A 27,021-nucleotide genomic window follows, 5' to 3' on the forward strand; every position below is an offset into this window, starting at 1 on the left:
CTTACACTTTATTTATTACAATGATGAAGTTATTTATCACTTTGGCGACAATGCCCCTATTATGCCTCTAGCTACATCATTGCTATTAAATACGTACCGGACACTTTAGACGCAGAATTTTTTGAGGTTATCGGCATTCCATGGTCGAGGAAGGTGCTTGCCTTTGGTGTCGACTAGGTTGTAGGTCCCAGGTCGAAAGACTTTTGCAATCTTGTAAGGGCCTTCACAGTTAGGTCCCAATTTTTCGAGAGTGCTTCTTCGGCCAGTTGCCTCGACTTTCCTTTGTACCCAATCTACTTCGTGCAGTGGCCGAGGGAGAACTCTTTTGTTGGAGTACCGAGCAATCTTCTGCTTATAGGCAATGGACTTGAGCAGAGTGTTTCCTCTTGTTTCCAGGAGCAAGTCGAGATTAACCCTTTTTTTGGCTTCATTTTTCTCGTAATCATAGTAAGTGACTCGGGGTGAGGGAATGCCAACTTCGACGGGAAGGACGGCGTCGCTTCCATAGACAAGTGAAAAAGGAGTTTGCCCGGTAGATTCTTTGACGATGGTTCGAGTCGACCACAAGACACCAGGTAGGTCATCGACCCAAGAACCACTAGACCCCTCGATCATTGTCTTGAGTCCATTTAAGATAATCTTGTTAGCAAATTCTGCTTGGCCATTGCTTTGGGGCCTTGAAACCGACGTGAACCGAGTTTGTATGCCGAAGCGATCACAGTATCCTTTGGTGGCTTTGCTGTCAAACTGTCGACCATTGTCTGATATGAGTGTCCAAGGGACTCCAAATCTCGTGAAGGGCATCACTTTGTAGCAATATACTCCTTGGCTGGTGATGAAGGCAGTGTGAGCTTGGTCTTTTTCGGACATGGGAATCTGATGATAGCCTGCATTGGCATCCATGAAGCTGAACAGGTCGTGTCCAGCCGTGGAGTCGACGAGCCTGTCAATTTTTGGCAGAGGATAGTCATCTTTGGGGCAAGCTTTATTTAGATCTGTGAAGTCGACGCACATTCGCCAGGTTCCGTTTGGCTTCTTTACCAAGACCACATTAGAGAGCCACTCTGAGTATTGACACTCCCGGATGAACCCTGCCTCCAACAATTTGTGGATTTCCTCAGCAGCAGCTTGGCTGCGCTCTAGGCCTTGATGCCGCAACTTCTGTTTGATTGGTCGATGACCTTCTTTGATGTTCAGTTCGTGCACCATAGTTTGTCGGTCGATGCCCGATATTTCCTTGACCGAGAAGGCAAACACATCCCTGTATTCTCGCAGAATAGCAATGATTTTACCTCGTAACTCTTCGTCTAGGTTCTTTCCAACCCGAACAGTATGTAGCGGATCTTTGTCGAGTAAGATCTCCTCATCTTCCTCGGCTGGTCTAGGGCGGGCATAATGTTTTGGATCTTCGCCAAGGAATACACCTAGATCGTCAGCCGAGGACCCTTTTTCCGCCGAACGTCTCTTCTTCAGAGGGGGTTCTGTACTTGAGATCGAGTTTTTCTCATTCTTGAAGCTGTTGTTGTAACATTGTCGAGCAGATCGCTGATCCCCATAGATTTTTCCGACTAACCCGTTGTCTGTTTCATATTGGAGAAGGAGTTGATAGGTTGAGATGGAAGCCTTGATTTTGTTTAGCAGAGGTCTCCCCACTATTATGTTGTAGGGCAAGGGTATGTCGACGACCATGAAGTCTATGGGAAGGATTTTTCCTTTTCCTTTTTCTCCGATACAGACGGGGAGTTTGATCATGCCGACGGGGTATACTGATTGACCACCGAATCCTACGAGGGGTTGGCTGATGTCGTTGAGGTCACTTTTCTTGTAACGTAGCCTCTGGAGGCATTCAAGAGTTAGGATGTCAGTCGAGCTTCCACTATCAATCAACACCCTCTTTACTGTTCGGTTGGCTACCTTAATTTCAACGACTAGGGGATCATCGTGCGGGGCACGGATAATTCGAGAGGGGTCCTCTTGGAACGTTATTGGTGGACACTTGAGGTCTGATGAAGGTGCTTCGACGTCGAGGATCTGATGGGTTAGTGCGTGCAAGTGTCTTTTTCTGGCGTTGTCGGTTAGGCCACCATATGCGAGACCCCCGGCTATCACCCCAACATATCCCTCGGTATGATCGCTCTGGACATCTGATCCCTTGTTATCTTCCTTCTTGCCAGAGGAGGAACCCTTCAAATATTTGTTCAACTTTCCCTCGTCGGCGAGTCTGTCCAAGGCCCTTTTCAATTCTCGACAGTCCTTGGTGGTGTGTCCGCACTCTTTGTGGAACTCACACCAAAGGCTCTTGTCTCTTTTGGACGCGGGGGTCCTGATCGGGGTTGGACTCGGCAACAACGACTTTTCCTTGATGTCAAGGTATATCTCCCTCCTGTTATTGTTATACCGAGGATCGTTTCCATTGTCAGTTTCTCTGGGTTTCTTCTCTTTTTCTCGTCCAACGACCTCTTTTCTCCTCTTAAGGTCAGTCTCGACCGACGGATTGCAGATTTCCGCGGATTGAATGTATCTCTGAGCCCGGACCATTGCTTGGGGCAGGGTAGATATTTGCTCGTCGGCCAAGACCCAACGAAATCGGCTTCCTGCCTTTAGCCCGGTCATGAGTGCGGTGAAGGCAACGGAATCTTGCAAGTTTGGTATGTTCAAGGACTCGTCATTGAATCTCTTGATGTATTCCTTGAGACTTTCATTGGGCTGCTGTCGGACGGACATGAGATGCATACTGGTCTTCTTGTATACTTGTCCGGCAATGAACTGTGATTTGAATAGAGATTCGAGCACTGAGAATCTCGTGACGACACCGGCCGATAGCCCAGAGAACCATGAGAGAGCCATCCCTTTGAGAGTGGCGGGGAAGAACCGGCACCATGCCGCTTCATCTCCTGTTTGGACAGTCATTCGGGCCTTGTAGGCATCCATGTGGTCATTCGGGTCAGAGGTCCCGTCATATGGGTCGATAGAGGGCACCTTGACTTTGTTCGGGGTTGGTGCTTCAATGATCTGCCTACTAAAAGGACTTAGGAAGCTGAGGTTGTCGAGCTGCACCTCATCTCGAGGGAGGGTTGGTTCCCGTCTCCCGGTCCGAGGAGGTTCTCTCCCTGTTTGGGTGTGTCTATCCGCCCTTCTTCCAGATGTGATTGAGTTTTCCTCTTGATCTCGTTCTCGAGAGGATCCGTGTCGAGATCTTGGAGGTTCCACTGGGGTGGGGGAGCGTCGAGGGTGATCAAGGGACCTTCTCGAACTCTCATGTTGAGAGTGAGTAGAGACCCTCCTGGCGTCGAGCTCGCCTCTCCTGAGTCTTCGTTGGACAATCACATTTCGAGCATCGCTTCGGCCATGCCTCTGGGGTGGCGGGGGGAGGCTTCTCGATGTCTGGTATCTCCCTGTGTGTCGAGGAGGATTCAGTGGTAGTTCATGGTCTCTTTCGGACCGAGGAGGACCTCTCGTAGAGAATGTGCTTCTAGGGGGCTGGAGGCGTGATCTTGTCTCCCGCTGGTCTAGGACCTCCTCCGATGACCTTGGTTGCCCTCTGGGTCGAGATGGGCCTTCATTACCATCCCGGAGGTTCAACACGGCGGCCCTGAGGCTGCGCTCCAAAGTGTCATTGAACTGCTCAGCCAGTCTCCTTAAGTCCTCCTGTGTGACGGGCAAAGGTCCCTCGACTTCTCCATGAGGTTGCGGGTCGCTGGCATGGATCGACTCGAGCACGTGATCGTGTCGAGAAGACAGCACTGGACCATGACGCGACTGATCATCGACATGTCTGGAGGCCGAGGACCTTCCTTGAGAGGGTGACTGGGTAGGTGAGGGATGTCGAATGGGTGACGGTCGTCGAGCACGTCTGGTGTTCACCATGGCTTCTTGTTAAGCGTTCCCCACAGACGGCGCCAAACTGTTTCTGCCTGAGAAACTATGAATATAATAACTTGGGGATTAACGTAACCGATGACGTATTTGACCGTGATTTCCTTATATCCGACCACCTGTGTTACCGTTTTTAGATAGTCCCTGAATGTATCCGAGGAACCTTCGTATGATAATTAAAATTAGATAAGTTGTTGTTAAGTGAGAAGAACTAGAGAGAGAGTGACTGATTTGCTTTTTTAGGTAATGATTAGATAGATCTTTTTAATGATTACAGCAGAGTATTTATATGATTACACGGGGGTAATTATGTAATTACGTCTATTTTTAGTGAACAACTGTCCTTCTTGGTTCCTAAATAAGAAGGGCATTTTTGTCTTTTTACATTGAGTTGGGCTGACCAAGTATATGGGCCCAAACAATTTGTTTTAAGTTATTAGATGATTAATGATTATATAACGAGAACCATATGTAAATAATAGATATACAATATATGTAAATCTATAAGAAATTAAGAATATAACTCTTTAAGTTAACACGAAATTCAACTTACTAAATAATAACGATTATAGTGTATAAGAACATACATCATAATATATACTCCAAATATAGTTAAACAACTACTCCGTATAACTTATCACAACAATTCTTCAATTTACTAGTAGTCCTAACAGGTTTAAAGAACATAGTATTCATTTTTATATCATGAATTTGATCATATCATTAGACATTTAATGATTATTACATGTATACAAGTACTTGATTAACAAGAAATAGGTAATTGAAACTGATAACGCTATATCGAGATAACATATACATTAAAGTATGAAACAATAAATCTATGAGATTGTATCAGTCGACAGAAAACCAAACACGACCAATATGTCAAGTGTTAACGATCATAATGACATATAAGAACGCAAAATTCACAAGACATTAACGTACTCTACAAGTGTAAGAATTGAAAGTATAACAACTAGGCGGAAATAACTATTAGGAGTTGGATTATATCATTAAACATTGGTCAATTATTACTAGTATACAAAGTACTTAATTGTAAATAGTTAATTGGATCTGATAACATTATAATGAGACACATGCAGGGACGTAATCTATGAGATCTCTTTTAGTTGACTATATATCATTAGAGATCAATGTGTTGAACGACTAATTAATACGAAATATATATTCTATAGAGCACTTCATATAACTTATACTCGTATAAGACTATAAGTATCCAACAATACAATACGTAATAAGAACCAATATGTAATTATTATATTCCGATCTGTATTAGGTTTGAAACCAAATACAACCCGTTGACCACATCTAGGCACTGTTCTTTTGGACTTGTTTTGACTTATTTCAGACAAAATAAGTTTAGATAAGTTCACTTAAGTTCAGATAATATAAGTTCAGCAGAAATAAGTTTTGTTCAGACGTTTTCACACACAAATTAGTTTATTTCAGACAAAATAAGTTTTAATAAGTTCAGATAAGTTCAGTCAAGTTCAGATAAGTTCATTTAAGTTCATACAAATTACTTCCGAACTACTACTAGTATCCCACCTTTCCACATGGTGAGCTACTGTATTGCCTACCCTTTTCACATGGTAGGGAGAACTCGTGTTCGATCCCCCGCAACAACAATTGCGAGGGGACTGGAACCTATCCACCCATAACTTGCCCCGAATCCGGATTAACCCTAAAGGTAAACCGAGTGCTAACACACAAAAAAAAAGTTTTAGTTTGACAAATTAATATTTACGAATTAAATTGAACCAAAAGGATGCTTTATTAATTTTCAAAGTCACAAAGAGAAAACATAATCCACACAACTCTCTTCAATGAAAATCACACCGTTGATTAAACAAAATCAACGGCTCTCAACAAATCACCCCCCAATACACAGATCGTGACCTTACTATAAAAACTTACTCCTTAAAACCCTTTACCCTCAACCTACCCGCCTCCCACTCCTCTTCTCTCCCTCCCTCCCTCTTTTTCAAGCTGCTCTTCCCTTCTCTGCTTTTCGGACCTCCAAACCCCACCAACCAGCGCTATTGACGACCGCCTACCATATGCGTCGTCCGAATACCCCATCAGACAACACCGAAACCCCCTTAATATTCCTCCTGTTGATTAGCCATAGAAACCCCAAAAACCCATTAAAAATTTGCAAGCAAGCCGTCAATTAATCTCAAATGTTCCCGGTTCGTTGTCAATTGTTGAGCGAGCATTTTTGTGGTTAATGATTTTATGGTTCCGGATCAATTTGTAATCACAATTAACAACGAATCCAATATTTTGTAATTATGGAGCTAGTTTAAGAATAATGGACGCTGTTCTGAGTACTGTAGTTTCTATTTGCATTTAAGAATTATAATAACAACTCTCATTTAGTAAATATCCTTTTAATTAGTAAAGTTAATAGGTTAACAATTACTTAATTTTAAATTTATTTAATATTACTAAATAATACTACTAGTTGATAAAGCTTGTATAAAAATACTTGATGCAATATACACCAAGTTTTAAAAACAATATAAGCCTGAGTCAATGACAATTTTGTAGCAGTCAAGCTGTATACATTGTATCTACCTTAATATATTATGATATACCATGTAATCAGAGTGCTAAATATAAACTGTGCAAATTTATACTTCATATTTACATTTATGGATAGTAAACATAGAATTTAATAAAGTAATTATAACGTTCTAAGTACTTTATAAGTAAAGAAAAGTGAAGTTAACTAAATTAGATTATCAATTCAATATTCTATTTTGAATTAGAAAGGGAAAATAGGTTGTTAAGTAAAAATAAATAAATACATGAATTTGAGTAATAAAAAATTTGAAGTTAAAATTAAGTGGGTCGGATATAGATTAGGTTAAAACCATGATGGTTCAATACTAGTTTGGTTAGTAATTGTTCGGGTGAAATCAAATCGGGTCAAATAGGTGTCGGGTGGAGTTTAGGTCGGGTCAAACCGGTGTCGATTAGATAACAATTCGGGTCAAACCAAATCGGGTCAAATCAGATATTTATCGGGTAAAATCGGTGTCCGGTGAAGTTATGGTCGGGTCAAACCGGTGTCGGGTGGAGTTTGGGTGGAATCCAAGCGGTGACAGGTGAAGTTCGAGTCGGATCAAACTGGTTACGGGTAGAGTTCAGATCGGGTGAAACGGATGTCGGGTAGAGTCCAATCGGTTAAAGATCGAGTATGGGTCCTGAATTTTCCGGGTCAAACCAGTTCGGTTAGAGTTCGAACCAGGTGATGTTTTCGGGTCGGGTCAGCTTTTGACACCTCTAGTTATGACTTACGGAGTATAAACTCGGAATGAATAATTTTGAAGTGCAATCCCTTATATAGAAAATCTTAATTGGTTAATAATTCCTCTAGTATTTGGATAACATCTCAAATTCTCAACTACACTAATTAATACGAAGTATAATACTACATTAATTACTTGTCAGCTGTCATCACTCTCCATTAATAAAAGATGGTTGTGGGTCTTATCGGGTTGTAGCTAGCTATTGTCAAGCTCGTATGCCTTAGACTTGAATAGGTTCGGTTCATGCCAATTCCACTAGTTCATGTCGTGCCAAAATTTCAAAAAGGGCGCCCATGTACTTGCCCTTGTATCGTGTCGTGCTTACGTGTGTGCCAAAACCTATTTTTAATCAATTTATGTGCTTTGTTACCGTGTCGTACCATATCGGGATTTTCCAAAAAAAAAATGCAACCCGAACACCACCCACAACTCCGTGTCGGATTCTTTTATTGTTGGTGTCTCGGCCCAGCCCAATGCCATCTTTAACCATAGATAGAAACACACCCTTATCTATATCTTCCCACTAAAAAAAAGAGTTGTATGTTTTTTTTAAAGACAAAATAAGATCGAGGAAGTCAAAAAAGGAAGTAGACATGTAAAATAACAGGAAAAATGTCTTTACAAAAATTATGTTCTTGCAACTTGTTAAGTTCTTATTTAATCGTAGTATAAAGAAGCAATACGAGAATAAAGTAAACATTGTTTTTGAAGTACTAGGAAAAATTATTTGACAGTCGAAATCAATGGAGAAAGAAGGCAGAATTAGAGATCCAGAAGGTCTAAACATAGAAACAAGCTCCATAATAAAAGATGATCAAATAAAGCTAAAAGAGGATCCAGCTTCAGCTCACACTATTGGCAATGGTTAGTTTCTTTTTCTTTTGTTATATTCCTCTAAGCTAAGAATCATGTATTTTGATCACTATGTGTCACCTAGCTACAAATCCCGAGCTAGATTAACACGTACAAACAGCTCATGCATGTTACAACCAGTTGTATAACAAATTTCCCGTAATCTACAAACAGAGTACATAAAATAAATTCTATTAGGAACTCATGTGTACACTTGATTTCATACTCTACTTACTTCGTTCTGTTTTACGATTTACGATTTACGATTATTGTTTGGCGAAAAATGCAGATTCATGGCAGCAAGTTAGTTTGTTAATGGTAACGACGTTCAATTCTGGATGGATAATGAGCTTTCCAAACGTGATGTTGGTACCCCTTGGTTGGGCATGGGGTATCATCGTCTTGGTTCTGATCGGGTTCATGAGTGCTTATGGAAATTGGTTATTAGCAGGTTTCCATTTCATCCAAGGCGAGAGATTCATCAGATACAGAGACATCATGGGATTTCTATTTGGTTAGATCCTTCTTAAACCTAAACTAATCTATTTCCTCCGTTACTTAAATATTGCACCGTAATTGACTTTATATTTTTCAATACGTACTTTGATTCTTAATATATCGAATTGATTCATACAGTATTTACTTCGTTCTATTTCAGTTGACACATTTTGACTTTTGACTTGATAAAAGAAACGTGTCAACTAATATGTGTTGGTTTCTTTATCTCTAATTAAAGAGAGTCACGACAAAAAATAATGTACACAAGGTTCGATCTTAGGTCACGAATACCGGTGTACCACCGCATGATCGACTTACCTCTTTTATAACTGTCGCCGTCATATAATTATCAAAATATATATACTTTGGACATAGTAGTTATTACGGAGTACTATCAAAGACTATTCTTCCACTAAACACAGACCTTGACATGATGTACAAGTCTTATTCAATGATTATCCAACTAACTAATGCAATCATGTATGTGCAGGGAAGAAAATGTACTACGTCACATGGTTGATTCAATTTTCACTGTTTTTTCTGGGAAATATGGGTTTCATTCTTCTAGGAGGCAGAGCATTGAAAGTACGGTATAACTTATTTAACCTCATTTTGTGGCTTCTACTAGCTAGAGTTACGAAGTAGCGACTATAAAATAGTCTTTCTCCGATCTTTTATCAAAATAGCTAATTTGACAATTGTATTTTCCAAAATAGCTACTTTTAAATTTTAATTCTCAAACTAGCCACAAATTTGACTTTTAACAAAAAACAATTTGTAAACTTTTATATAAGGCGGTCTTACACAAAAAAAAACACCTTGATATCATATAAGTTAAAAAATGAAATCATTTAGTTAAACACTTGAACTAATTAGTTAAGCACGGGGACCAATTAGTTTAACAATGAAAATAATTAGTTAAGCACTAGAACTAATTAGTTAACTAATATAACCAATTAGTTAAGCAATCAAAGTGGTCTTTCCGGTAAGGCGGTCTTACACAAAAGTTGCCGGAACCAAGTTGGGGTTATTTTTGTTTTGGGTTTGCAGTTTTTATATTCTTGGGTTTGCAGTTTTTATATTCTTGGGTTCTTACTGTCATTGCTACTATGGAGTCCTCCCAGTTGACTATTGGCATTTCTAAACTTAATGTTTTCACTGAAGATTATAAAAGAAAAATTGACAAGTATGTAAAAAAAATTTACAGGTCCCCATTTTCCATGCATATTGGAGACTTAATTTTATTCAAGTGTACTTAATTTTCTCAATTTTGATTAGTTATCGAATCTATTTCTAGGCTGCAGGTTATATAAAACATTCTGACATTTGCTAATCGTGTTTGGAGTCGGCAAAATTTTATAAAAATTGTTTCAATTCTCTTCTATTTGGGCTGACTTGAATTATGAAAATTGATTCACTGCATTACAAATAGCTCTGGACTTGACTGATCTTGTTCTTGCGAATTAATATGCTATATGTTGGAAGAAAGATAGCTCCCTTAGTTTGTGATTTAAGTTTTGTGTTGATGTTATGTCGACTATCTAGTATACTTCACAGCTAGTATCAAAACAAATGGTTCATCTAAAATAAATGAACTCAAAAATAAATACTGGAGTGCTTGCTTGTAGTGGGAAACAAAAATAACCCAAACCGGTACTCTATAAATAAATAAAAAATCCAACTGGTTTAAAGATTGTTATTTGTTACATCAAAGTTAAAATAGTCATTTTGGTAAATATATTTTAGTTAGTTTAAGAAATAGAATTTTAAAATAGCCATTTTGATAAATAAAATAATCAAAGTAGCTAATTTGGTAAAAGATCCCTACAAAAACAGATTTTTATTAGGGACATTTTAAAATAGAAATTATGACTATTAGTTACGGACTTAGGTACTCCGTGGTATAGTACTATAACTATAAGCAAACTACAAAGAGTATCCGAGTGTCACGTGACATGTACATCACACAAAAAAACTAAAAAATTGATGGTCTAGTGTTTTTGGCCTTTTGGGTTTGCAACAAGAGTCACCTTGAGTCCTTGAGTCTAACAGAGTAACAGGGGAGGAGTTTGAATCCGCCCTACTTATTTCTTTTGGCATGAATTTTTACCGAGTATTTTTTCAATCATGCATTGATTATTTTTTGACACGGGGTTTGTGGACAATAATGGTGACCCACCATTACCAACTTTAAAATCCTGTATCCGCCACTGTATAGAGAGCTAACTCATATCTATCCGTATACCATATATACTAAGTTAAGCTTTTATAATGGATTTTGTACAGGAAATAAATCTGGTGTTCAGTGACACAACCATGAGGCTCCAATATTTCATCATTATCACAGCACTAGTGTACTTGATGTTTTCATTTGCTGTTCCAAACCTATCTGCCCTCAGAGTGTGGTTAGGAGCATCAACAATTCTCACCTTTGGGTACGTCGTACTCGTTTTCGTGACAGTCGTCAATGATGGTATGCTGTCTAAATTTTCAGTTTTCTAAGAAACAAATTAAGTTACACCTCACTTTCCTTCACCAGGACTAAAACATTCAATAAATCTTTTCATACATTCATATATAGGCAAGTCTAAGAGACACATAGACTATGAAGTTAAGGGAAGCACAATGGATAAGGTTTTCAATGCCTTAGGTGCGGTATCAGCCATCGTTTTAAGCAACAATTCAGGCATGATACCGGAAATTCAGGTCTAAACTTTTCCTTGTTATCATCTTGGGGACACATGCTCTGTTCTTTTGGACTTTATTTCATTTCAGTTCAGCTCAGCAAAATAAAACTCAGAAAAACAGGTTAATAGAGAATGTTTTTAGAATAGATAGATGACCATATTACCATACATTTGATTTATTTTTGTATAATGTGTTGGTGCAGTCGACTCTACGGAAGCCCGCTATCAAGAACATGAAAAAAGTATTGTGTGCACAATTCACTCTTGCCCTTATGGTATACTATGGTGTTACCATAGTTGGATATTGGGCTTATGGTTCGGAAGTGCCAGATTATCTCCCCAAGGCAATAACCGGGCCGAAATGGGCCAAGGTCTTGATAAACTCAGCTGTCTTTCTCACTAATGTCATCTCACAACATGTACGTGCCATTTATACTTTTGTTTTCTAATATACTCATATAAAGGTGTGCCAATATCAATATGCAGTGAACGTGTCAAAATCAGTTTGCGTAAAACTGTGATATTCCCAATAGACTGAACACATTGCATACTTACATTATGTCAGATGTTTTTGCAACCAGTTCATGAGGCCTTAGATACAAAGTTTCTAAAAGTTGAAGAAGGTACATACTCAAGAGAAAATATAAAAAGGCGATTCGTTCTACGATCATTCCTATTCACGGTGAATACTGTGGTGGCAGCGGCCTTACCTTTTATGGGATATTTCATAAACGTCTTGGGATCATTCACACTTGTTTCACTGACTTTCATTTTTCCAAGCATCATCTTCATCAAGGTAAATTTTATTAATTGCAATAACAACTTCAACATAGTTAATGTTCTTTACGATGTGATCATGTCTTTTTCGGAGGTCGATTCAATTTTGATTCGATATCACTGGTACAGGTTAAAGGGAAATCGGCTAGGACTGTACAGAAGGCATGGCATTGGACTATCATTTTTGTTTTTACCCTAATTGCTGCGGCGACTACGATATCTGCATTTAGATCAGTAGTTATCTCTGTTAAAAACTACCATTTTTTCTCCAATCAGTGAAATATGTTAAACGAAAATTTGTTCAAAAACTACCTTATAAAGTCGTATTTTTACGAGAAGCTATCTTATAAAAAAAGTATTGTAACAAACAATCTTATACGAACTGTGTTGTAAGATACTACAATTGTCTATTATTCATTGCCCATTTTGTTTCTCTGTAACAGTGTGCCATTGTATGACTTTTGGTAACTTTGTAACATCGTTATCTATTATATACCGGTGATAGAATCATTAGTTTGCAATCAAGAGTGCTTTACCTCTTTATATTGAAGTTGCAATACACTCTTTTTAAGTACAAAAAAAACAACAAATGAATCCTTGATTCATATCTCACATACATCAACATCATACTCTATTTCATCACCATATATAGCCCTAGTGTACAAATCTAATCCATTGAGCTGTGCTAGGAATACCTCCATGGACAAGAAAGAGCATATAATACCCAGATGGTGCAACATTCGGCGAAGGGGGTGCTATCACCACTGCATTAACCCTCCCACCATCATCTTCCACAATTCTTATACTTCTCAATTTCAACAACCTTTGGTTCATTGACACTGAATGTGTAGTAAAAGGAGGTGCATACGCGTTGAACTCCACTTCCCCGTTTATCTTTCTTCCTAGCCAAAACGTCACCTCAAACTCCTCCCCATATTTTATATCAACAGTCTCATTACCATTACCATTACCATTGATATTTTTCTTTATGGAACTCGTACGAGGCGGAGTTGTCGGGCGGATTACATGGCCTTGTCCTCTAGAAATCTTCCTAGGCGGCCTACTTATGTGATGGGAAGCATGTGATCCAATATTAGTATGTGTTCTGGAAGTGTTACTAGGTCTAGTTGTTGTATGGTGAATTCTATTGATTTTACTCTCCATAACATTGTTTCTATGACGAAACCGGTTCCTATTATTCTCTATAGAAATGTTACTAGGCCTTACATGGTGAAACCTATAGTCAGTATATTGTGGAGCAAAGGCTTGTAACTTAAGTTCTGTAGGGTACCTTACATTATTGAACACATACCTCTCATTAGGGTTACCTCCCCCAATAAGGATCCTCCCATCAGGTAAAAGTACAGCCGAGGAATGATACATTCGCGCTACATCTGTTTCCTGCAAAACCAAAAACCTCTTCCCTAATGGTCTCCTAGCCTTGTAAAGGAAAGGCTGCTGCGCAGGGCGGTCTGCATTGTTCCACCCACCAGCACCAGACTGCGCACCATTGATCAATAAGATATGTCCTGTAGGGAGAATCACCATGTCCATTAAAAGTCGAGGATGAGGCATTTCCTCCATATTCCATTTATTTTTATGCCCTGTAATCTCCATTCTTCCACAAGTTCTTAACCCTTCCAAGAATTGACCCCCACGAGCTGCACTGTAGGCTCCCTCTGCTGCACCCCCACATATCATGACTTCCACTTTTAGGAACCCATCTCGATGGTCTAATGGTAGGATGACTGAGGACCCAGAGCTCGGGTAGCTGCGTGACCCTCCACCAGGCATCCGTGGGTAAGTCTTAACCACGCGATCAAGCCTGTAGTCGAACAAGATTGAGTCTCGATTGGCAAAGATGAAGAGATGACCGTCGGACGAAAGATGAAGGAAAGGGTAGAGATTATTTCCTCCTTCAGATTTATTATAAGTGTTATGCAAAAATGGCATAGCATATGAAGCTACTTGGGAAGATTTCCTAGGGACAAACTCATAAGAGAATACTTTTTTCCCTCCAACAACTATAACCCTTTCCTTTTCCCCTGGGAGCAACTGGTTAGAAGCATACCACCTGTCTTTTGCTAGCTTCGTCTTTGACAACCTCCAATCACACCTTCCATCACCACAAGGGACAAAGTTTCGGATCTTTTTATACCCGTTGGCGTAACCACCCGTTTGAAGAAGCGTCCCGTTGCTTAAAAACGAACCCGAGGAGCAAAACGGGTCGGACTCGATTTTCAATGGTCTTAAGGAGTTGGTACCTATATGGTACTCAACTGAATGAGCAAAGCAAGATGAGTCTCTTACATCAGAAGCATGGTTCTGATGGCATTCGCCACCGTGTGAGCGGTGATTGAGGAGGTATGCTGAAGGTCCTTTCCCGGTTTGATCAAAGATTAGGATTGTATTCATATGGGTTAATGCCATATGCATAGGTACCACCCCAACATTGTCCCTAAGAAGTTGCCATTCCCCTTCTTTCCCTATTGGGTTACTACTTTTCGAGACGATACATATACATGGGTGAAATGTAAGGGAAAATGTAGCTAAAATTGCTAGGAATTTGGTAAAGAAGTTAAGCTTATGTTCCATGAGAAATGAAGAGAGTAGAGTAGAGTGAGTGAAGTGTAAGTGTAGTGAAGTCGTTGGTAGTTATTTTATAGTTAGGAATCTAAGCCTAATTATTAGGAGGTCATGCCAATTAAGAGTGCCAATTGATAAGGGTTGTTTTCTTTAAGTGGAGATGTGAAATTAGCTGAAATTTTGCAACGCAAAAGATATGTTCATGTGTTTATTAATCCTAAATCATAGCATGCATTAACTTAAAGGGTGCAAAATTTGGGGTTAATTAAGAATAGAGTAACATCTTTATTGCATGTGAAGTTGGTAACATATTTGTTTGACCATTGAATTATTTGAATATACATATTGGTGAAACCTAATCACACTGTCACTTTAGGAAATTTGGAAAACGATCGATCAGGAGTAACATTACAAGAAATCGTGTTTTTGCCGACCGTTTTAAACAATCGGTAGAGACTAAATAGTGAAAGGTGGTCGGAATTCCACATATTAACTACCAATATTAGAGTGAGAGATGATTTGCGTTGATAAAAATGTGAATCCATGTAGTGTAAGGCATAATTTGGGCACTAGAAACAAGGGCGGTGTAGATTGTTGGTGTAGATTGTTTTTCTTTGTTATTGGAAATAAGTAGGGATGCAGAAAGATTAAAGCTTGTTCATGTTCGTTTATTTAATAAATGAATCGGGTTTAAACAACTTGTGAAACTCGTTTAATAAAAGAGCTTGAACATATTTTTTTGAGCTAGGTTGAAAGCTCGGGTATGGACTCAAACTCGCGTAAATAAATAACATGAATAGGGTAGTATTCGGCTTGGCTCGACTCTTTTACTCCCTATGAAGTTCGTAACATGCACGGGAAATTAAAATGAAAAATCGATTATCCCCTTGTTTGCAATATCTTTTTGCCGCATGTGTACTATTGACTATTAAGTGAATGAACTAGGAGGTGATCAAAGGTTGGGCCATGATGGACTTTGCTAATAAAATTTGTGCTTGTCCTGGGCCAAGATAGTGGGTTGCGTCTACTTTAAAGCTTTGAAATGTTCATGACCTGTAAACTCCGCAAATTTTTGGCTATACCCGGGTATAGCCAAAGCTGGCTGTACCCCTATCCAAAACGATGTCGTTTTGTGTTGTTTAAAATGAACATTAATATACTGGTACAAAAATTAACATTTACTATTCCGGAAATGAACATTTATTTATTTATTTGGAATGAACATTTACTATTTTGAAAATGAACATTTATTTATTTATTTGGAAATAAACTACAAAAATGAACATTTACTATTTCGGAAATGAACATTTATTTATTTATTTGGAATGAACATTTACTATTTTGGAAATGAACATGTATTTATTTATTTGGAAATAAACAATATAGGCGCTTGTAAAAACATAAAAAGACCAATGAAGTGAACAATTTCATTATGAACATTAACCATATATTTATTGTGAACAAACAAATAAACAAGAAAAAACAAATAATTCAACAAAAAAGAACAAACAATATAAAAAAGAACATAAAATTTCAGAAAAAAGAACAACCAATAAAACAATTATGAACACTTTTATGATGAATTTTAAAGCCAACATGAAAGAACAAACAATACAACAAGAAAGAACAAATACTGGTACAAAAATGAACATTTACTATTTCGGAAATGAACATTTATTTATTTATTTGGAATGAACATTTACTATTTTGGAAATGAACATTTATTTATTTATTTGGAAATAAACTACAAAAATGAACATTTACTATTTCTGAAATGAACATTTACTATTTCGGAAATGAACATTTATTTGGAATGAACATTTACTATTTTGGAAATGAACATTTATTTGGAAATAAACAATATAGGCGCTTGTAAAAACATAAAAGACCAATGAAGTGAACAATTTCATTATGAACATTAACCATATATTTATTGTGAACAAACAAATAAACAAAAAAGAACAAATAATTCAACAAAAAAGAACAAACAATATAAAAAAGAACATAAAATTCCAGAAAAAAGAACAAACAATACAACAATTATGAACAATTTTATGATGAATTTTAAAGCCAACATGAAAGAACAAACAATACAACAATAACTTTGATGAATGAATTTAAAAAACAACAAGAAAGAACAAACAGTACAACAAGAAAGAACAAGCAATACAAAAAGAAAGAATAAAAAGATTAATGAAGAGTTTAATTATGAACATTAACCATATGATTATTATAAACAAACAAATAAACAAGAAAGAACAAACAATATAAAAAAGAACATAAAATTCCAGAAGAAAGAACAAAAAATACAACAATTATGAAAATTTGATGATGAATTTAAAAAACAACAAGAAAGAACAAACAGTACAACAAGAAAGAACAAACAGTATAATAAGAATGAACAAACGGTACAATAAAAAAGAACAAAATGTCGACAAGAATGAACAAACAATATGAGCGCGTCGTTTTAGGGGGTACAGCCAGAGCTGGCTGTACCCGGGTACAGCAGTTAACGATTGTGTAAACTCTTCCTAGGCTAAAGCACGATTTTCCTAGTTGGGCCAAGCTTTGACCTACAATTGCATTTTTTGTTGTTTCCCCAAGCTCTTTTTTTCCATAAAGTTTTGGTCGGTTTCGTTCCAAATCTGAAAATTTGGCACACAAATTCTAGAGTAAGTTTTGTGCAAAATGGTCTTATACTCCTAAGACGGCTGATATAACTTAACTATTAACATAAAGATCATAAGTGTTAATGCGAATATAAACTCATAACTATCAACCCAAAATTATACCTGTTAAAACGAGAATCTTATATTGACATACTTTTTATGGAAAAGACAACTAGCTGCACATTATTATTATTTTATATTTTTTAAAAGCAGGATTTACACTTCTTTTTTTGGCAAAAGATTTACACTTTGTTTGGATAGACGAAAAAGGGAGAGAAAGAAGGGAAGGGAAGGGAAGGGAAAGGGAAGGAACAAGCTTCCTTGTAAGGATAAAAGATTGGAGGAATGAATGAAGGGAGAGGGAGGGAGGAATCTATTTCCCCCCTTCCTTTCCCGATGTTGTTTTTTCGCATATCAGATATGTGTGGCAAAATACATATCAGCTAAAAGACAAATAGCTAAAAGACAAAATAAGAAGTACCATTCTGTAAAAAAAGTATCATTCTGTAAAAAAAAAAAAAAAGTACCATTTTTGTTTTAAAAAGTACCATTTAATTTCTTTTTTGTCTTTTTCCTATTTTGTCTTTTGCTATGATATGTATTTACAAGCACATATCTAATATCCGAATATACTTCCTCTTCCTTTCCCTTCCTTTCCCTTTCCTTCTACTACGTACTACGTATATGATAATATGTAGATCTACTTTAACGATTTTTGTAGATATCATAAGTAAATAAATTAAAATTTGGTTTAAAAACAAACTATACCATCCTTTGAAATAAGTACAATATTTATCATAAACATTTAACATTTTATCTGGACAAGCAAAGTGGAGAGAAGAGAAAATGAGGGGATGCATAAAGGCATAGATCCATTTTCCCTCCCTATTTAACAAATATTATTTCTCGAAAATTGGAGAAATTTGAAAGAAAAATATAGCTCACTTTTTCCCTCCCCCAATTCCTCTTTCTCTCTCATGCCTTTCCCTTTTATCTTGCTATCCAAACACAGCGTTAAACAGAAGCAAGAAAATGAGGTTACATATTAGTAGTGGTAGGAGTTGCTAATAACAAAAGAGGATTCTTCTTATGCGTAGTAAGTCCAACAGCTTCCACCATGTCAATATCATCTCTTGTCACACCTTCAGGCAAACTCCAATCAAAACAAAACAAGAGATTAGCAAGTACAAGCTCAACTAACAAAACCGCGAAACTAATCCCAGGGCATCCCCTCCGACCAACACCAAACGGGATCAACTCGAAGTCGTGGCCTTTGTAATCAATCGAGCTATTTAAAAACCTCTCGGGCTCAAACACATTTGGGCCCGGGTTGTGCCAAACATTAGGGTCCATTGCAATGGCTTTCGCATTGATAATAACTCTTGTTTTAGCAGGGATTTCATAGCCTCCTATAATAGTGCATGTTGCTGTTGTTTCCCTTGGTACAAGAAGTGGAACAGGAGGGTGTAGTCGTAATGTCTCTTTTATGACCAATTTTAAGTAGTTAAATTTTGGTAAATCACTTTCTTCAACTCTTTGTTTATCCTTTACAATTTGTCTCACTTCATCTTGAGCTTTTTTCATGATTGTTGGATTTTTCATTAGCTCACTCATTATCCATACTAGGGTTGCTGCAGATGTATCTGATCCAGCTATGAACATATCCTGTATTTCAATATAAGAAAATAAATAACGCTCTGATACGTAGTACTGTGTATTTCCTCCATTTCATAATACATGAACCATTTTTGGCTTACACTAAACATACCGTAATAATTTTGACTACATTTTGTTACTAACAGCGTAAAAAATAAATGTCATTTTACAACTAAGGGTGATAATCGATCAAAATCAGAAAATAATTTTAAAGGGTTAATTTATAGTGATTTTAAAGGAATAATTTTTATTATATGAAATTTTTTATCACTAACAAATACGGAGTATATGATTTTAACATCATACGGAGTATCGATTAACTTTTAAATTAAATTTTACTCTAAACAATATTTATTACTCCCTCCGTTCCTAAATAAGTGTCACATTTAGGCTCGGGCACGGTAATTAATAAAATTGTAAAGTGGGTAAGAGTTAATGATTGGCAATGTTTGTTTTTGGAGAAAGGATAAAGTAGATAATTGTTTAATTGAATAAAGGACAAATAAAAGTGTATGTGGGGATTGAAAAGTGGAAAAGTGTAGAATGTGTAAGTAAAAGTAATTATGATTTATAGAAAAGTGGGAAAAGTGTATGAAAAAGTGTGAAAAGTGTATGGAAAAGTGAGAAAAGTACATATTTAAAAATAGAAATGTGACACTTATAAGGGAACGCCAAAAATGAAAATGTGACACTTATTTAGGAGAACGGGGAGTATTATACATCCCGTTAGTAAGATTTTGTAGAATAAAATTCTTACGTTTGGTATCATTAGTTCATTACTGTCCTATTGACCATACGTGCTCACATGAGTCACATCCGTTATCCGTATCGCGGACGCAAATGGTAAAAACAGTCATGTTAGGCGGCTAGACTAAATTAGCAAAACTACAAATTCTAGATATTTTTTTTAGGTAGAGACAAGTGCTAAGGGGACAAAATATTCAGGAGTACTCCGTATATAGTAAGAACATCTCCGTTGACGGTGATTTATCGAAAAAGCTACATATACTTATGGGTATGATATTTTTGGTTGTGATTGGTTTATAATTTTAAATTTCATATGGAGTTGCTATTTTAAATTTAAATTTTAATCACATAGGGAGTTGTTTATGTGAAAACAACCAATGAGAGTTCAAAGTATGTTACTATTTGATACTCAGGGGGTATATGTAGCAGCTTTCATGATTTACCAACCCTTTATTCTGCACAAGGTTAGAGGATTTCTCGTATTGGTACTCCTTAGCTGTATTGAATTATTGATATATCAATATATCACACGAATTTTAGTATTAATATCAATTTTATGAGTACTAATAAGAATTATTTGTATCTATTTTAGAATTTAAACACAAATCACTTGAGACTTGGAACTCCTCCCTAAGACTATACAAAACATTTTGAAGGTGTGGTAAAAATAATAAAATAAGACTCCTTAAAACAGAAACAATACAATTTTCAATATGGCATAGTTTTCAATAGCATAGCTTGATTGTAACTAACATGTCACAATTTCTTAGTTTTTTTTTCTACGGGAAACCTTCTCAAGTTCTTATTATCTTTCTTACCAAAAAGTTATTTATTCAATCATCTCTGTTGTAACATGAATGTATAAAGGAAATATGAAGTATATAATAGGCATAAATTTATTGGGAGCTAAGAAACATACCGTAATAATACCCTTGATTTGATTATAATTGAGAGCAATTGTTTGATTAGGATCCTTCTGAAGTTTAAGAAGCACATCAACAAAATCCTCATGATCATCTCTACTATTTCTTGAACCACCAATATGTTCTTGAATAACTTCATCATAAAACTCATCCAATTCCTTAAAATTCTTCTCTAACCTTACATCAACCCCATTAACTTTATTTAAAAACCAACCAACCCATGGACAATAATCCGCAATATTAAGCTCTCCTAATAACCTTTCCGTTTCCTTCAAAATCTCATAGCTTTTAGACTTACTACCATCAAATTTCTTCCCATACGCGACACGGCATATGACATTGTTAGTTAGAGAAAGCATCAACTCGCTAAGATTAACATTACCCAATCGAGTAATCGATTCGATAACGACGTTAACCTCGTCATTTCTCACGGGGCGAAACGAGTTCACCCGCTTCATACATAATAGCTCTAGTATCGTTATTTTTCGAACTTCTCTCCAATACTCGCCGTACGGAGCGAATGTTATGTCGTGGAATTCGTAACTAAGTCTTTTCGCGGCGTATAATCCCGGTCTACTGGAGAAAATGAGGTCGTGTGGCTTGAAAATTTTTCCGGCGACTTCGGCGGAGGAAATGACTAGAGTTGGGATAGAGCCTAATTGTAAGAGCATAAGAGGGCCATGTTTTTTGGCAAGGTTTTGAAGACATATATGTGGTAAATCACCAAATAATTGGTGAAGGTTGCCTAAAATTGGTAGCTTTGTTGGACTTGGAGGGAGCTTTAATTGTTTTTGGGAGGGTTTAAACAATAATGCTAATAATATTAAGGGTATTGAAAATATGAGTGAACACCACAATGATTGTGGAAAATCCATGTTTGCTATGATAATGTCGTCTAAGCGTTTGAGCTATATACGACGTATATGGAATTACATACTCCGTAAATATCTAGCCTGTGAACTATCATAACTTTTGTGTAAGACCGCCTTTCCGGAAAGACCACTTTGATTGCTTAACTAATTAGTTCTAGTGCTTTACTAATTAGTTTCATTGTTTAACTAATTGATTTCCGTGTTTAACTAATTAGTTCCAGTGTTTAACTAATTAATTTCATTATTTAATTTATATGACACTAAGGTGGTCTTTTATGTAAGTCCGTCTTATATAAAAATTTGTAGTGAACTATTATTCGTACTTGCCAACTTGAGGTCTTGAGCTTGTCAAATAGTATGATGCATTGACACTTTGATTTTTTGTGTACCACAAGAGCTCAAATAACTAATGTCCTTTCAAGTTAAATCTTCTTCTCGTTCTAGATAGAATACCCACTTGGTTTATTTGGGAGTAATTATCAAGTGATATATTCTAGAGTTTGTCACGTGTTGGGTTTAGGCTTATGTGTGAGGCCCGTGTGTTCTTTTTATTGTAAGAGATTACGTCTGGAACGAGTCAAAAAAGAATCGTGTCACGTTGTGTTCATTCCTCTCTTCCAATCTATAAATAGGAAAATGTATTGTTTGTCCCACATGTCGTGTCAGGTCGTGTCGTGCTAGTAAATCCCTTACTAGGTTTAAGATTTTGGGGTTAACCTCAAAGGTTTAATACCCCAAAGGTTCCGTTTGATTTGACCTAAATCAATTTCAGTGAAAATAATTTTACTCAAAAAACATATTCCAAGGGAAATCACAATTCAAACCTACTTTTCATTCATATGGTTCCTTGTAAATAAAATTCATAAAAAAGTAAAATGAGAGTAGATGGATAAGAATTTATAGGAAGATGGAAGGGGAGGTAAGAAGAGAAAGTGGAAAATAATTCTCCCCTCATTTCAAATGAAAAATGTTTTTCACTCTTTGCCATAAAAAAAAAAACTAAAACGATTGGAAAAGGAAAAATATTTTACACCAGACCAAAAACTCCTAAATTTCACCAAGTAACCACTAAATTTCAAAAATAAATAAAATATCCCTATTTCATCTAAATGCCCTTCCAATTACAAACTGAACATTAACCCTCCTAGCTTGTTGGAGAGATTGGGGGAGTGAATATGGTGGAATTGGGTGCCTGAATTTGGGGGTGATTTTAATTGGGGAATAATTTGTTGTTTGAAGCTGAGATAGCCATTGGAAAGAGTGCAACGTTGGTGTTCTGATGAAGATGGTGGTTGCAGAGGTGCTGACGTTTGTAGATGAGTTTGAATTTCATAGTTTGAAGTAGAGTTGGCAAAATCTGAAACGAAACTATTTGTCCAATAGAGGTAGAGGGTCTTGTAGCAACAGACTGGAGAGAGGATAAACACGCATAAATTTTGAAAAGTAAAGTTAATTTATTCTGTCAAAATAAATTTAAAGAAAAGTATTGGAAGTTGTTGATGATAAAGGTCGCAAGTTGCGACGATATTTAGTTGTCTCAATCATACGTGTTGAAGTTTAATTGGCATGCATAGGCGTCACGTAAGCTATACGTCATCGGAATATTCAATACAATATTTTTAATATAAAATGTGTAAATAAGGTTAAGGAAACAAATTAGAATACTCCATCCGTCCCAATTTACTCGTTACACTTACAACTTTAGGTGACAAGTGGTTGTTTGGTTTTCAATTGTTATTTTATCAAAAAAGCAGATGTGATAGGATTTTAATTGAATGAGAAGGAATGTGGGAACAAAATAAATAGTGGTAAGAGATACAATATAATAATTGTGGGATCATTCCAAATTTAGAAATGTAACAACTAATCTGAGACGGACGAAAAATAAAAGTGTAACAACTAATATGAGACGAAGGGAGTATTAAGTACCTTTTTTGTAAAATGTATAATAGGTCATATAAGTTAAATATTTTAGTTTCCAATTTAAATCATCACACATAAGAATGTCATTTCATTATTGTGACACGGCTTAAAGGTCGCATGTTGCGACCTTTATCATTCTCGTAGGAAGTTTACATGGACCAATCGGAGAAAACGGCACAAATTTTGTCACACGTTTATATACACCCCGTATATATATTTTATCCGTTTCTTTTTAGTTGCAACACGTTATTCTTCACGCTTGTCAATAAATAACTTGATTTATTAATATCTTTAATACTAATATTCGTAAAATATATATTAAGAGTAAAGTGTTGCAACTATTTTGAAATGGAGGAAATATTTTTCTTTTAAAGGAAAGATGAAATGCCCACCGGACAGAAACGCCGCAGAATTAACCCGATGCGAATTAACACACTAGACGTTTTAAAAATAGGAATATTAAGGAGAATCCCTTTTAAAGTGCTTAGGGGCCTAGTGGGGTTGAACCCCGAATGTTTTTTCAATAAGGAAAAACATTGTTTGACAGCACGAGTTTACATGTGAATGAAGTTTCGACCTTAAAGTTTCTTAATTTTTCTACTAACCATTATTTTAAACTATTTCAACTGATAGGACCGACAAGCAGGTAATAACTAATACTCCCTCCGTTCCGGAATACTCGATCCGGTTTGACCGGCACAGAGTTTAAGGGACTTGAATTGACTTATTTAATTTAATAGGTAGTAGTTGATAGTGGGGTATTATTTTAATGTAGTTAGTGGGAGGTGGGTTAAGAGGTGGGGTTGGGGGAGAGTAGGGGTTGAATTTTTAATTATTTTTTGTATGGAGTAGGGGGTATGTGGGTTAATAGGGGTGAAGTGAGAAATAATATAATATTGTTAGAATATTTCCATTTTTAGAAACAGGTCAAGTATTAAGGGACGGCCCAATAAGGCAAACAGGTCAAGTATTCTGAGACGGAGGGAGTAAGTGGCTATAGATTTGTGGATTGGATTCGCTCCGCACCGCATCCACCCAAGTTGGGGTCATGTTAGGCACTTAGGCGGCCCACTAAACCAGCTGTGAATTAGCAAAACTACAAGTTCCGGATAAACAAACCTTTCAGAGAAAAACCAAGTTAATGTATTAATTAAAAGATAAAGTGCCTAACAGTATTGAAAAGTCTCTACAAAATGGTGAGTCGGTGACACCCCTAACTTAAGAAAGTGATGTGTACCATCTATGGAGTAGTATCTAACCTTAGACGTTTAAATTACTTACCTAACGCTTATTTTACATAGTTTTTTACTATAAGCATTTGTGATTTGTTCTCCGATTATAAATGTTTTTTGTAAGGTAAAAGGTAAAACGTGTCGGTGTCCAATACGTGTCTAACACGGGACACGACAACCCAATGACGCGACCGTGCTTCCCAGAGCACTCATATGCTGATTCCTAACTAATTTATGATTTTATATTATTTGCTCTCCTTTATCAAAAAATATGCTGAGAGGTCTCTGATACCATGTCAAAGGACCAACTCAACCAAAAGGTTAAGCGGATGCTTGAAGCCCTAGATTAATTTTATACTCTATCACTTCTAATTATAATAATGACGCTGATTTTGGAAACTGCCATCAGAAAATTGCAAAAAGAGGATAATGTAAATAAAGAGTAAGTCAATTAAAAAGTTATTGGGAGCTAAGAAACGTACCGTAATAATACCCTTGATTTGATCATTATTAAGGGCAATTGTTTGATTGGGATCCTTTTGAAGTTTCAGAAGCACATCAACAAAATCTTCATCATCTTCTCCATAATTTCTTGAACCATCAACATGTTCTTGAATAACTTCATCATAAAACTCATCCAATTCCTTAAAATTCTTCTCTAACCTTGCATCAACCCCATTAACTTTATTAAAAAACCAACCAAACCATGGATAAAAATCCGCAACATTAAGCTCCCCTAACAACCTTTGCGTTTCCTTCAAGATCTCATAGTTTTTAGCCTTGTTAGTACCATCAAATTTCTTCCCATATGCAACGCGGCATATCACATTGTTAGCTAGAGAAAGCATCAATTCGCTAAGATTAATATTACTCGTTCGAGTAATCGATTCGATAACGGTGTTAACCTCCTCCTTCCTTACGGGTTGAAACGAGTTGACCCGTTTAGTACTTAATAGCTCTAGAATAGCTATTTTTCGAACTTCTCTCCAATACTCGCCATACGGAGCGAATGATATGTCGTTGAACTCGTAACTAAGTCTTTTCGCGGCGTATAATCCCGGCCTACCGGAGAAAATGAGATCGTGAGGCTTGAAGATTTTTCCGGCGACTTCGGCGGAGGAAATGACTAGGGTTGGGATTGAGCCTAATTGTAAGAGCATAAGAGGGCCATGTTTTTTGGCAAGGTTTTGAAGACATATATGTGGTAAATCACCAAATAATTGGTGAAGGTTGCCTAAGATTGGTAGTTTTCTTGGGCTTGGAGGGAGCTTTTTTTGTTGCATCTCTTTGGGGGTTTTATACAATAATATTAGTAATATTAAGGGTATTGCAAATATGAATATAGACCACAAAGATGGCTGAAAATCCATGTTTTTGCTATGAAATAAGGTCTAACCCTTTGAGCTAATGTAGAGCTATATATATATGGAAAATATACGGAGTAAATGTCTAGTTAGTGAACTAACGAATGAGCCATAATAGCAATATTAATTACAAAGTGAGTTACGCTGTTATTGTTCATGCTTAACAACTTGATTGAGGTGGCATACTGGCATATATGCAACTAGCTAGATTTAAATACGCACGAGATTCACATTTTGAAAAACATATCCAATCTAGTACGGAGTACAACAACTCATATTAATTATACATTGAAAATATGAAATTTCAATTCAAACAACATTATAATGTAAGGGCATTTTAATTGGATACAATTTATACAAAGTCGACTTAAATAACATATACTTTATCTGTTCCTAAAAGATTGTCAGATAAAAAAAAAATCAATTTATTAACATTTGGATGTAAGTTATGCACAAGGATTGATAAAATTGGTCTATGAGGAGAGATAGAGAGAGCTAGAGCAAGTGGGAAATTAAAGTTAGCATTTAAAATGTGAAGAGAGTAGATTGATATGTACGGACGAAAAGAGTAGATTGATATGACACAATCTTGTAAGGACGAAGAGAGTAGATCGATACCTACGGAGTAGGTAGGCAGACAAGGGAATATATGAAATCAAAGAAATCTTGTGGGTCTAGGATAACGTGTTTCTTACTCCTTAGAGCACACACAACCTTGACATGTTGCTTGGGTCAAGTGATAATTGACAGGACAAAATAACTACAATGTTGACAATATGCAAGGGTCAAAATTTTATTAACTTGACCCGGGTCGTATATGTGACCCAATTAAGGTCAAGTTAATTAAAAAGGGATGTGGGGCCACATAAAGTGCAACTTGCAGGGAGCCTAGGCAATAGTTGTTACTTGTTTGCATACGGAGTACTCCGTATTATTTTAGGCTAATATTGGCTAAAATCATTTTGTATTGTATGCATGCATGCAACGCATATTTTTTTTTTTTGGGGGGGCTCATGTGCTG

At 36.6% G+C, this 27,021-nt stretch overlaps 3 protein-coding genes across 5 annotated transcripts; 1 reads left to right on the forward strand and 2 right to left on the reverse strand.

The window, feature by feature from the left end:
• The first annotated feature begins 7,747 nt into the window (after positions 1 to 7,747).
• LOC110802368 (proline transporter 2) lies at positions 7,748 to 12,468 on the forward strand. Of its 2 annotated transcripts, none has more exons than XM_022007820.2 (8): positions 7,748 to 8,078; positions 8,356 to 8,580; positions 9,055 to 9,149; positions 10,851 to 11,037; positions 11,146 to 11,270; positions 11,455 to 11,670; positions 11,817 to 12,047; positions 12,158 to 12,468. In XM_022007820.2, the coding sequence occupies exons 1-8, from the start codon at positions 7,958 to 7,960 to the stop codon at positions 12,305 to 12,307; spliced, it is 1,350 nt and encodes a 449-aa protein (XP_021863512.2). In that variant the 5' UTR covers positions 7,748 to 7,957; the 3' UTR covers positions 12,308 to 12,468. The 2 variants fall into 2 exon arrangements, with proteins under 2 accessions (XP_021863512.2, XP_021863513.2); XM_022007821.2 differs by having other exon boundaries at positions 7,937 to 8,078; positions 9,055 to 9,154.
• A 214-nt stretch (positions 12,469 to 12,682) lies between these two features.
• Positions 12,683 to 14,623, reverse strand: LOC110802389 (aldehyde oxidase GLOX-like). The gene has a single exon (XM_022007838.1). The coding sequence runs from the start codon at positions 14,621 to 14,623 to the stop codon at positions 12,683 to 12,685; it is 1,941 nt and encodes a 646-aa protein (XP_021863530.1).
• Positions 14,624 to 18,028: 3,405 nt separating this feature from the next.
• LOC110802338 (cytochrome P450 71A9-like) lies at positions 18,029 to 26,065 on the reverse strand. Of its 2 annotated transcripts, none has more exons than XM_022007790.2 (2): positions 25,119 to 26,065; positions 18,029 to 18,948 (listed from the first exon to the last, which is right to left on the reverse strand). In XM_022007790.2, exons 1-2 carry the CDS (start codon positions 26,004 to 26,006, stop codon positions 18,322 to 18,324), a joined length of 1,515 nt encoding a protein of 504 aa, XP_021863482.1. In that variant the 5' UTR covers positions 26,007 to 26,065; the 3' UTR covers positions 18,029 to 18,321. The 2 variants fall into 2 exon arrangements, with proteins under 2 accessions (XP_021863482.1, XP_021863483.1); XM_022007791.2 differs by lacking the exon at positions 25,119 to 26,065 and adding an exon at positions 20,606 to 25,094.
• Positions 26,066 to 27,021: the final 956 nt, after the last annotated feature.

Source organism: Spinacia oleracea, chromosome 1 (genome assembly GCF_020520425.1).
Source record: "Spinacia oleracea cultivar Varoflay chromosome 1, BTI_SOV_V1, whole genome shotgun sequence".
Taxonomy (NCBI): domain Eukaryota; kingdom Viridiplantae; phylum Streptophyta; class Magnoliopsida; order Caryophyllales; family Amaranthaceae; genus Spinacia; species Spinacia oleracea.

What these genes read in the sequence shown, in the direction of transcription:
- LOC110802368 (XM_022007820.2), top strand. Translation starts at nt 7,958, where the DNA reads ATGGAGAAAGAAGGCAGAATTAGAGATCCAGAAGGTCTAAACATAGAA. An exon ending in CATCATGGGATTTCTATTTG is followed by an intron (nt 8,581 to 9,054) that starts GTTAGATCCTTC and finishes ATGTATGTGCAG; the next exon opens with GGAAGAAAATGTACTACGTC. An exon ending in GCATGATACCGGAAATTCAG is followed by an intron (nt 11,271 to 11,454) that starts GTCTAAACTTTT and finishes GTGTTGGTGCAG; the next exon opens with TCGACTCTACGGAAGCCCGC.
- LOC110802389 (XM_022007838.1), bottom strand. Translation starts at nt 14,623, where the DNA reads ATGGAACATAAGCTTAACTTCTTTACCAAATTCCTAGCAATTTTAGCT.
- LOC110802338 (XM_022007790.2), bottom strand. Translation starts at nt 26,006, where the DNA reads ATGGATTTTCAGCCATCTTTGTGGTCTATATTCATATTTGCAATACCC. An exon ending in AAATCAAGGGTATTATTACG is followed by an intron (nt 18,949 to 25,118) that starts GTACGTTTCTTA and finishes ATTGAAATACAG; the next exon opens with GATATGTTCATAGCTGGATC.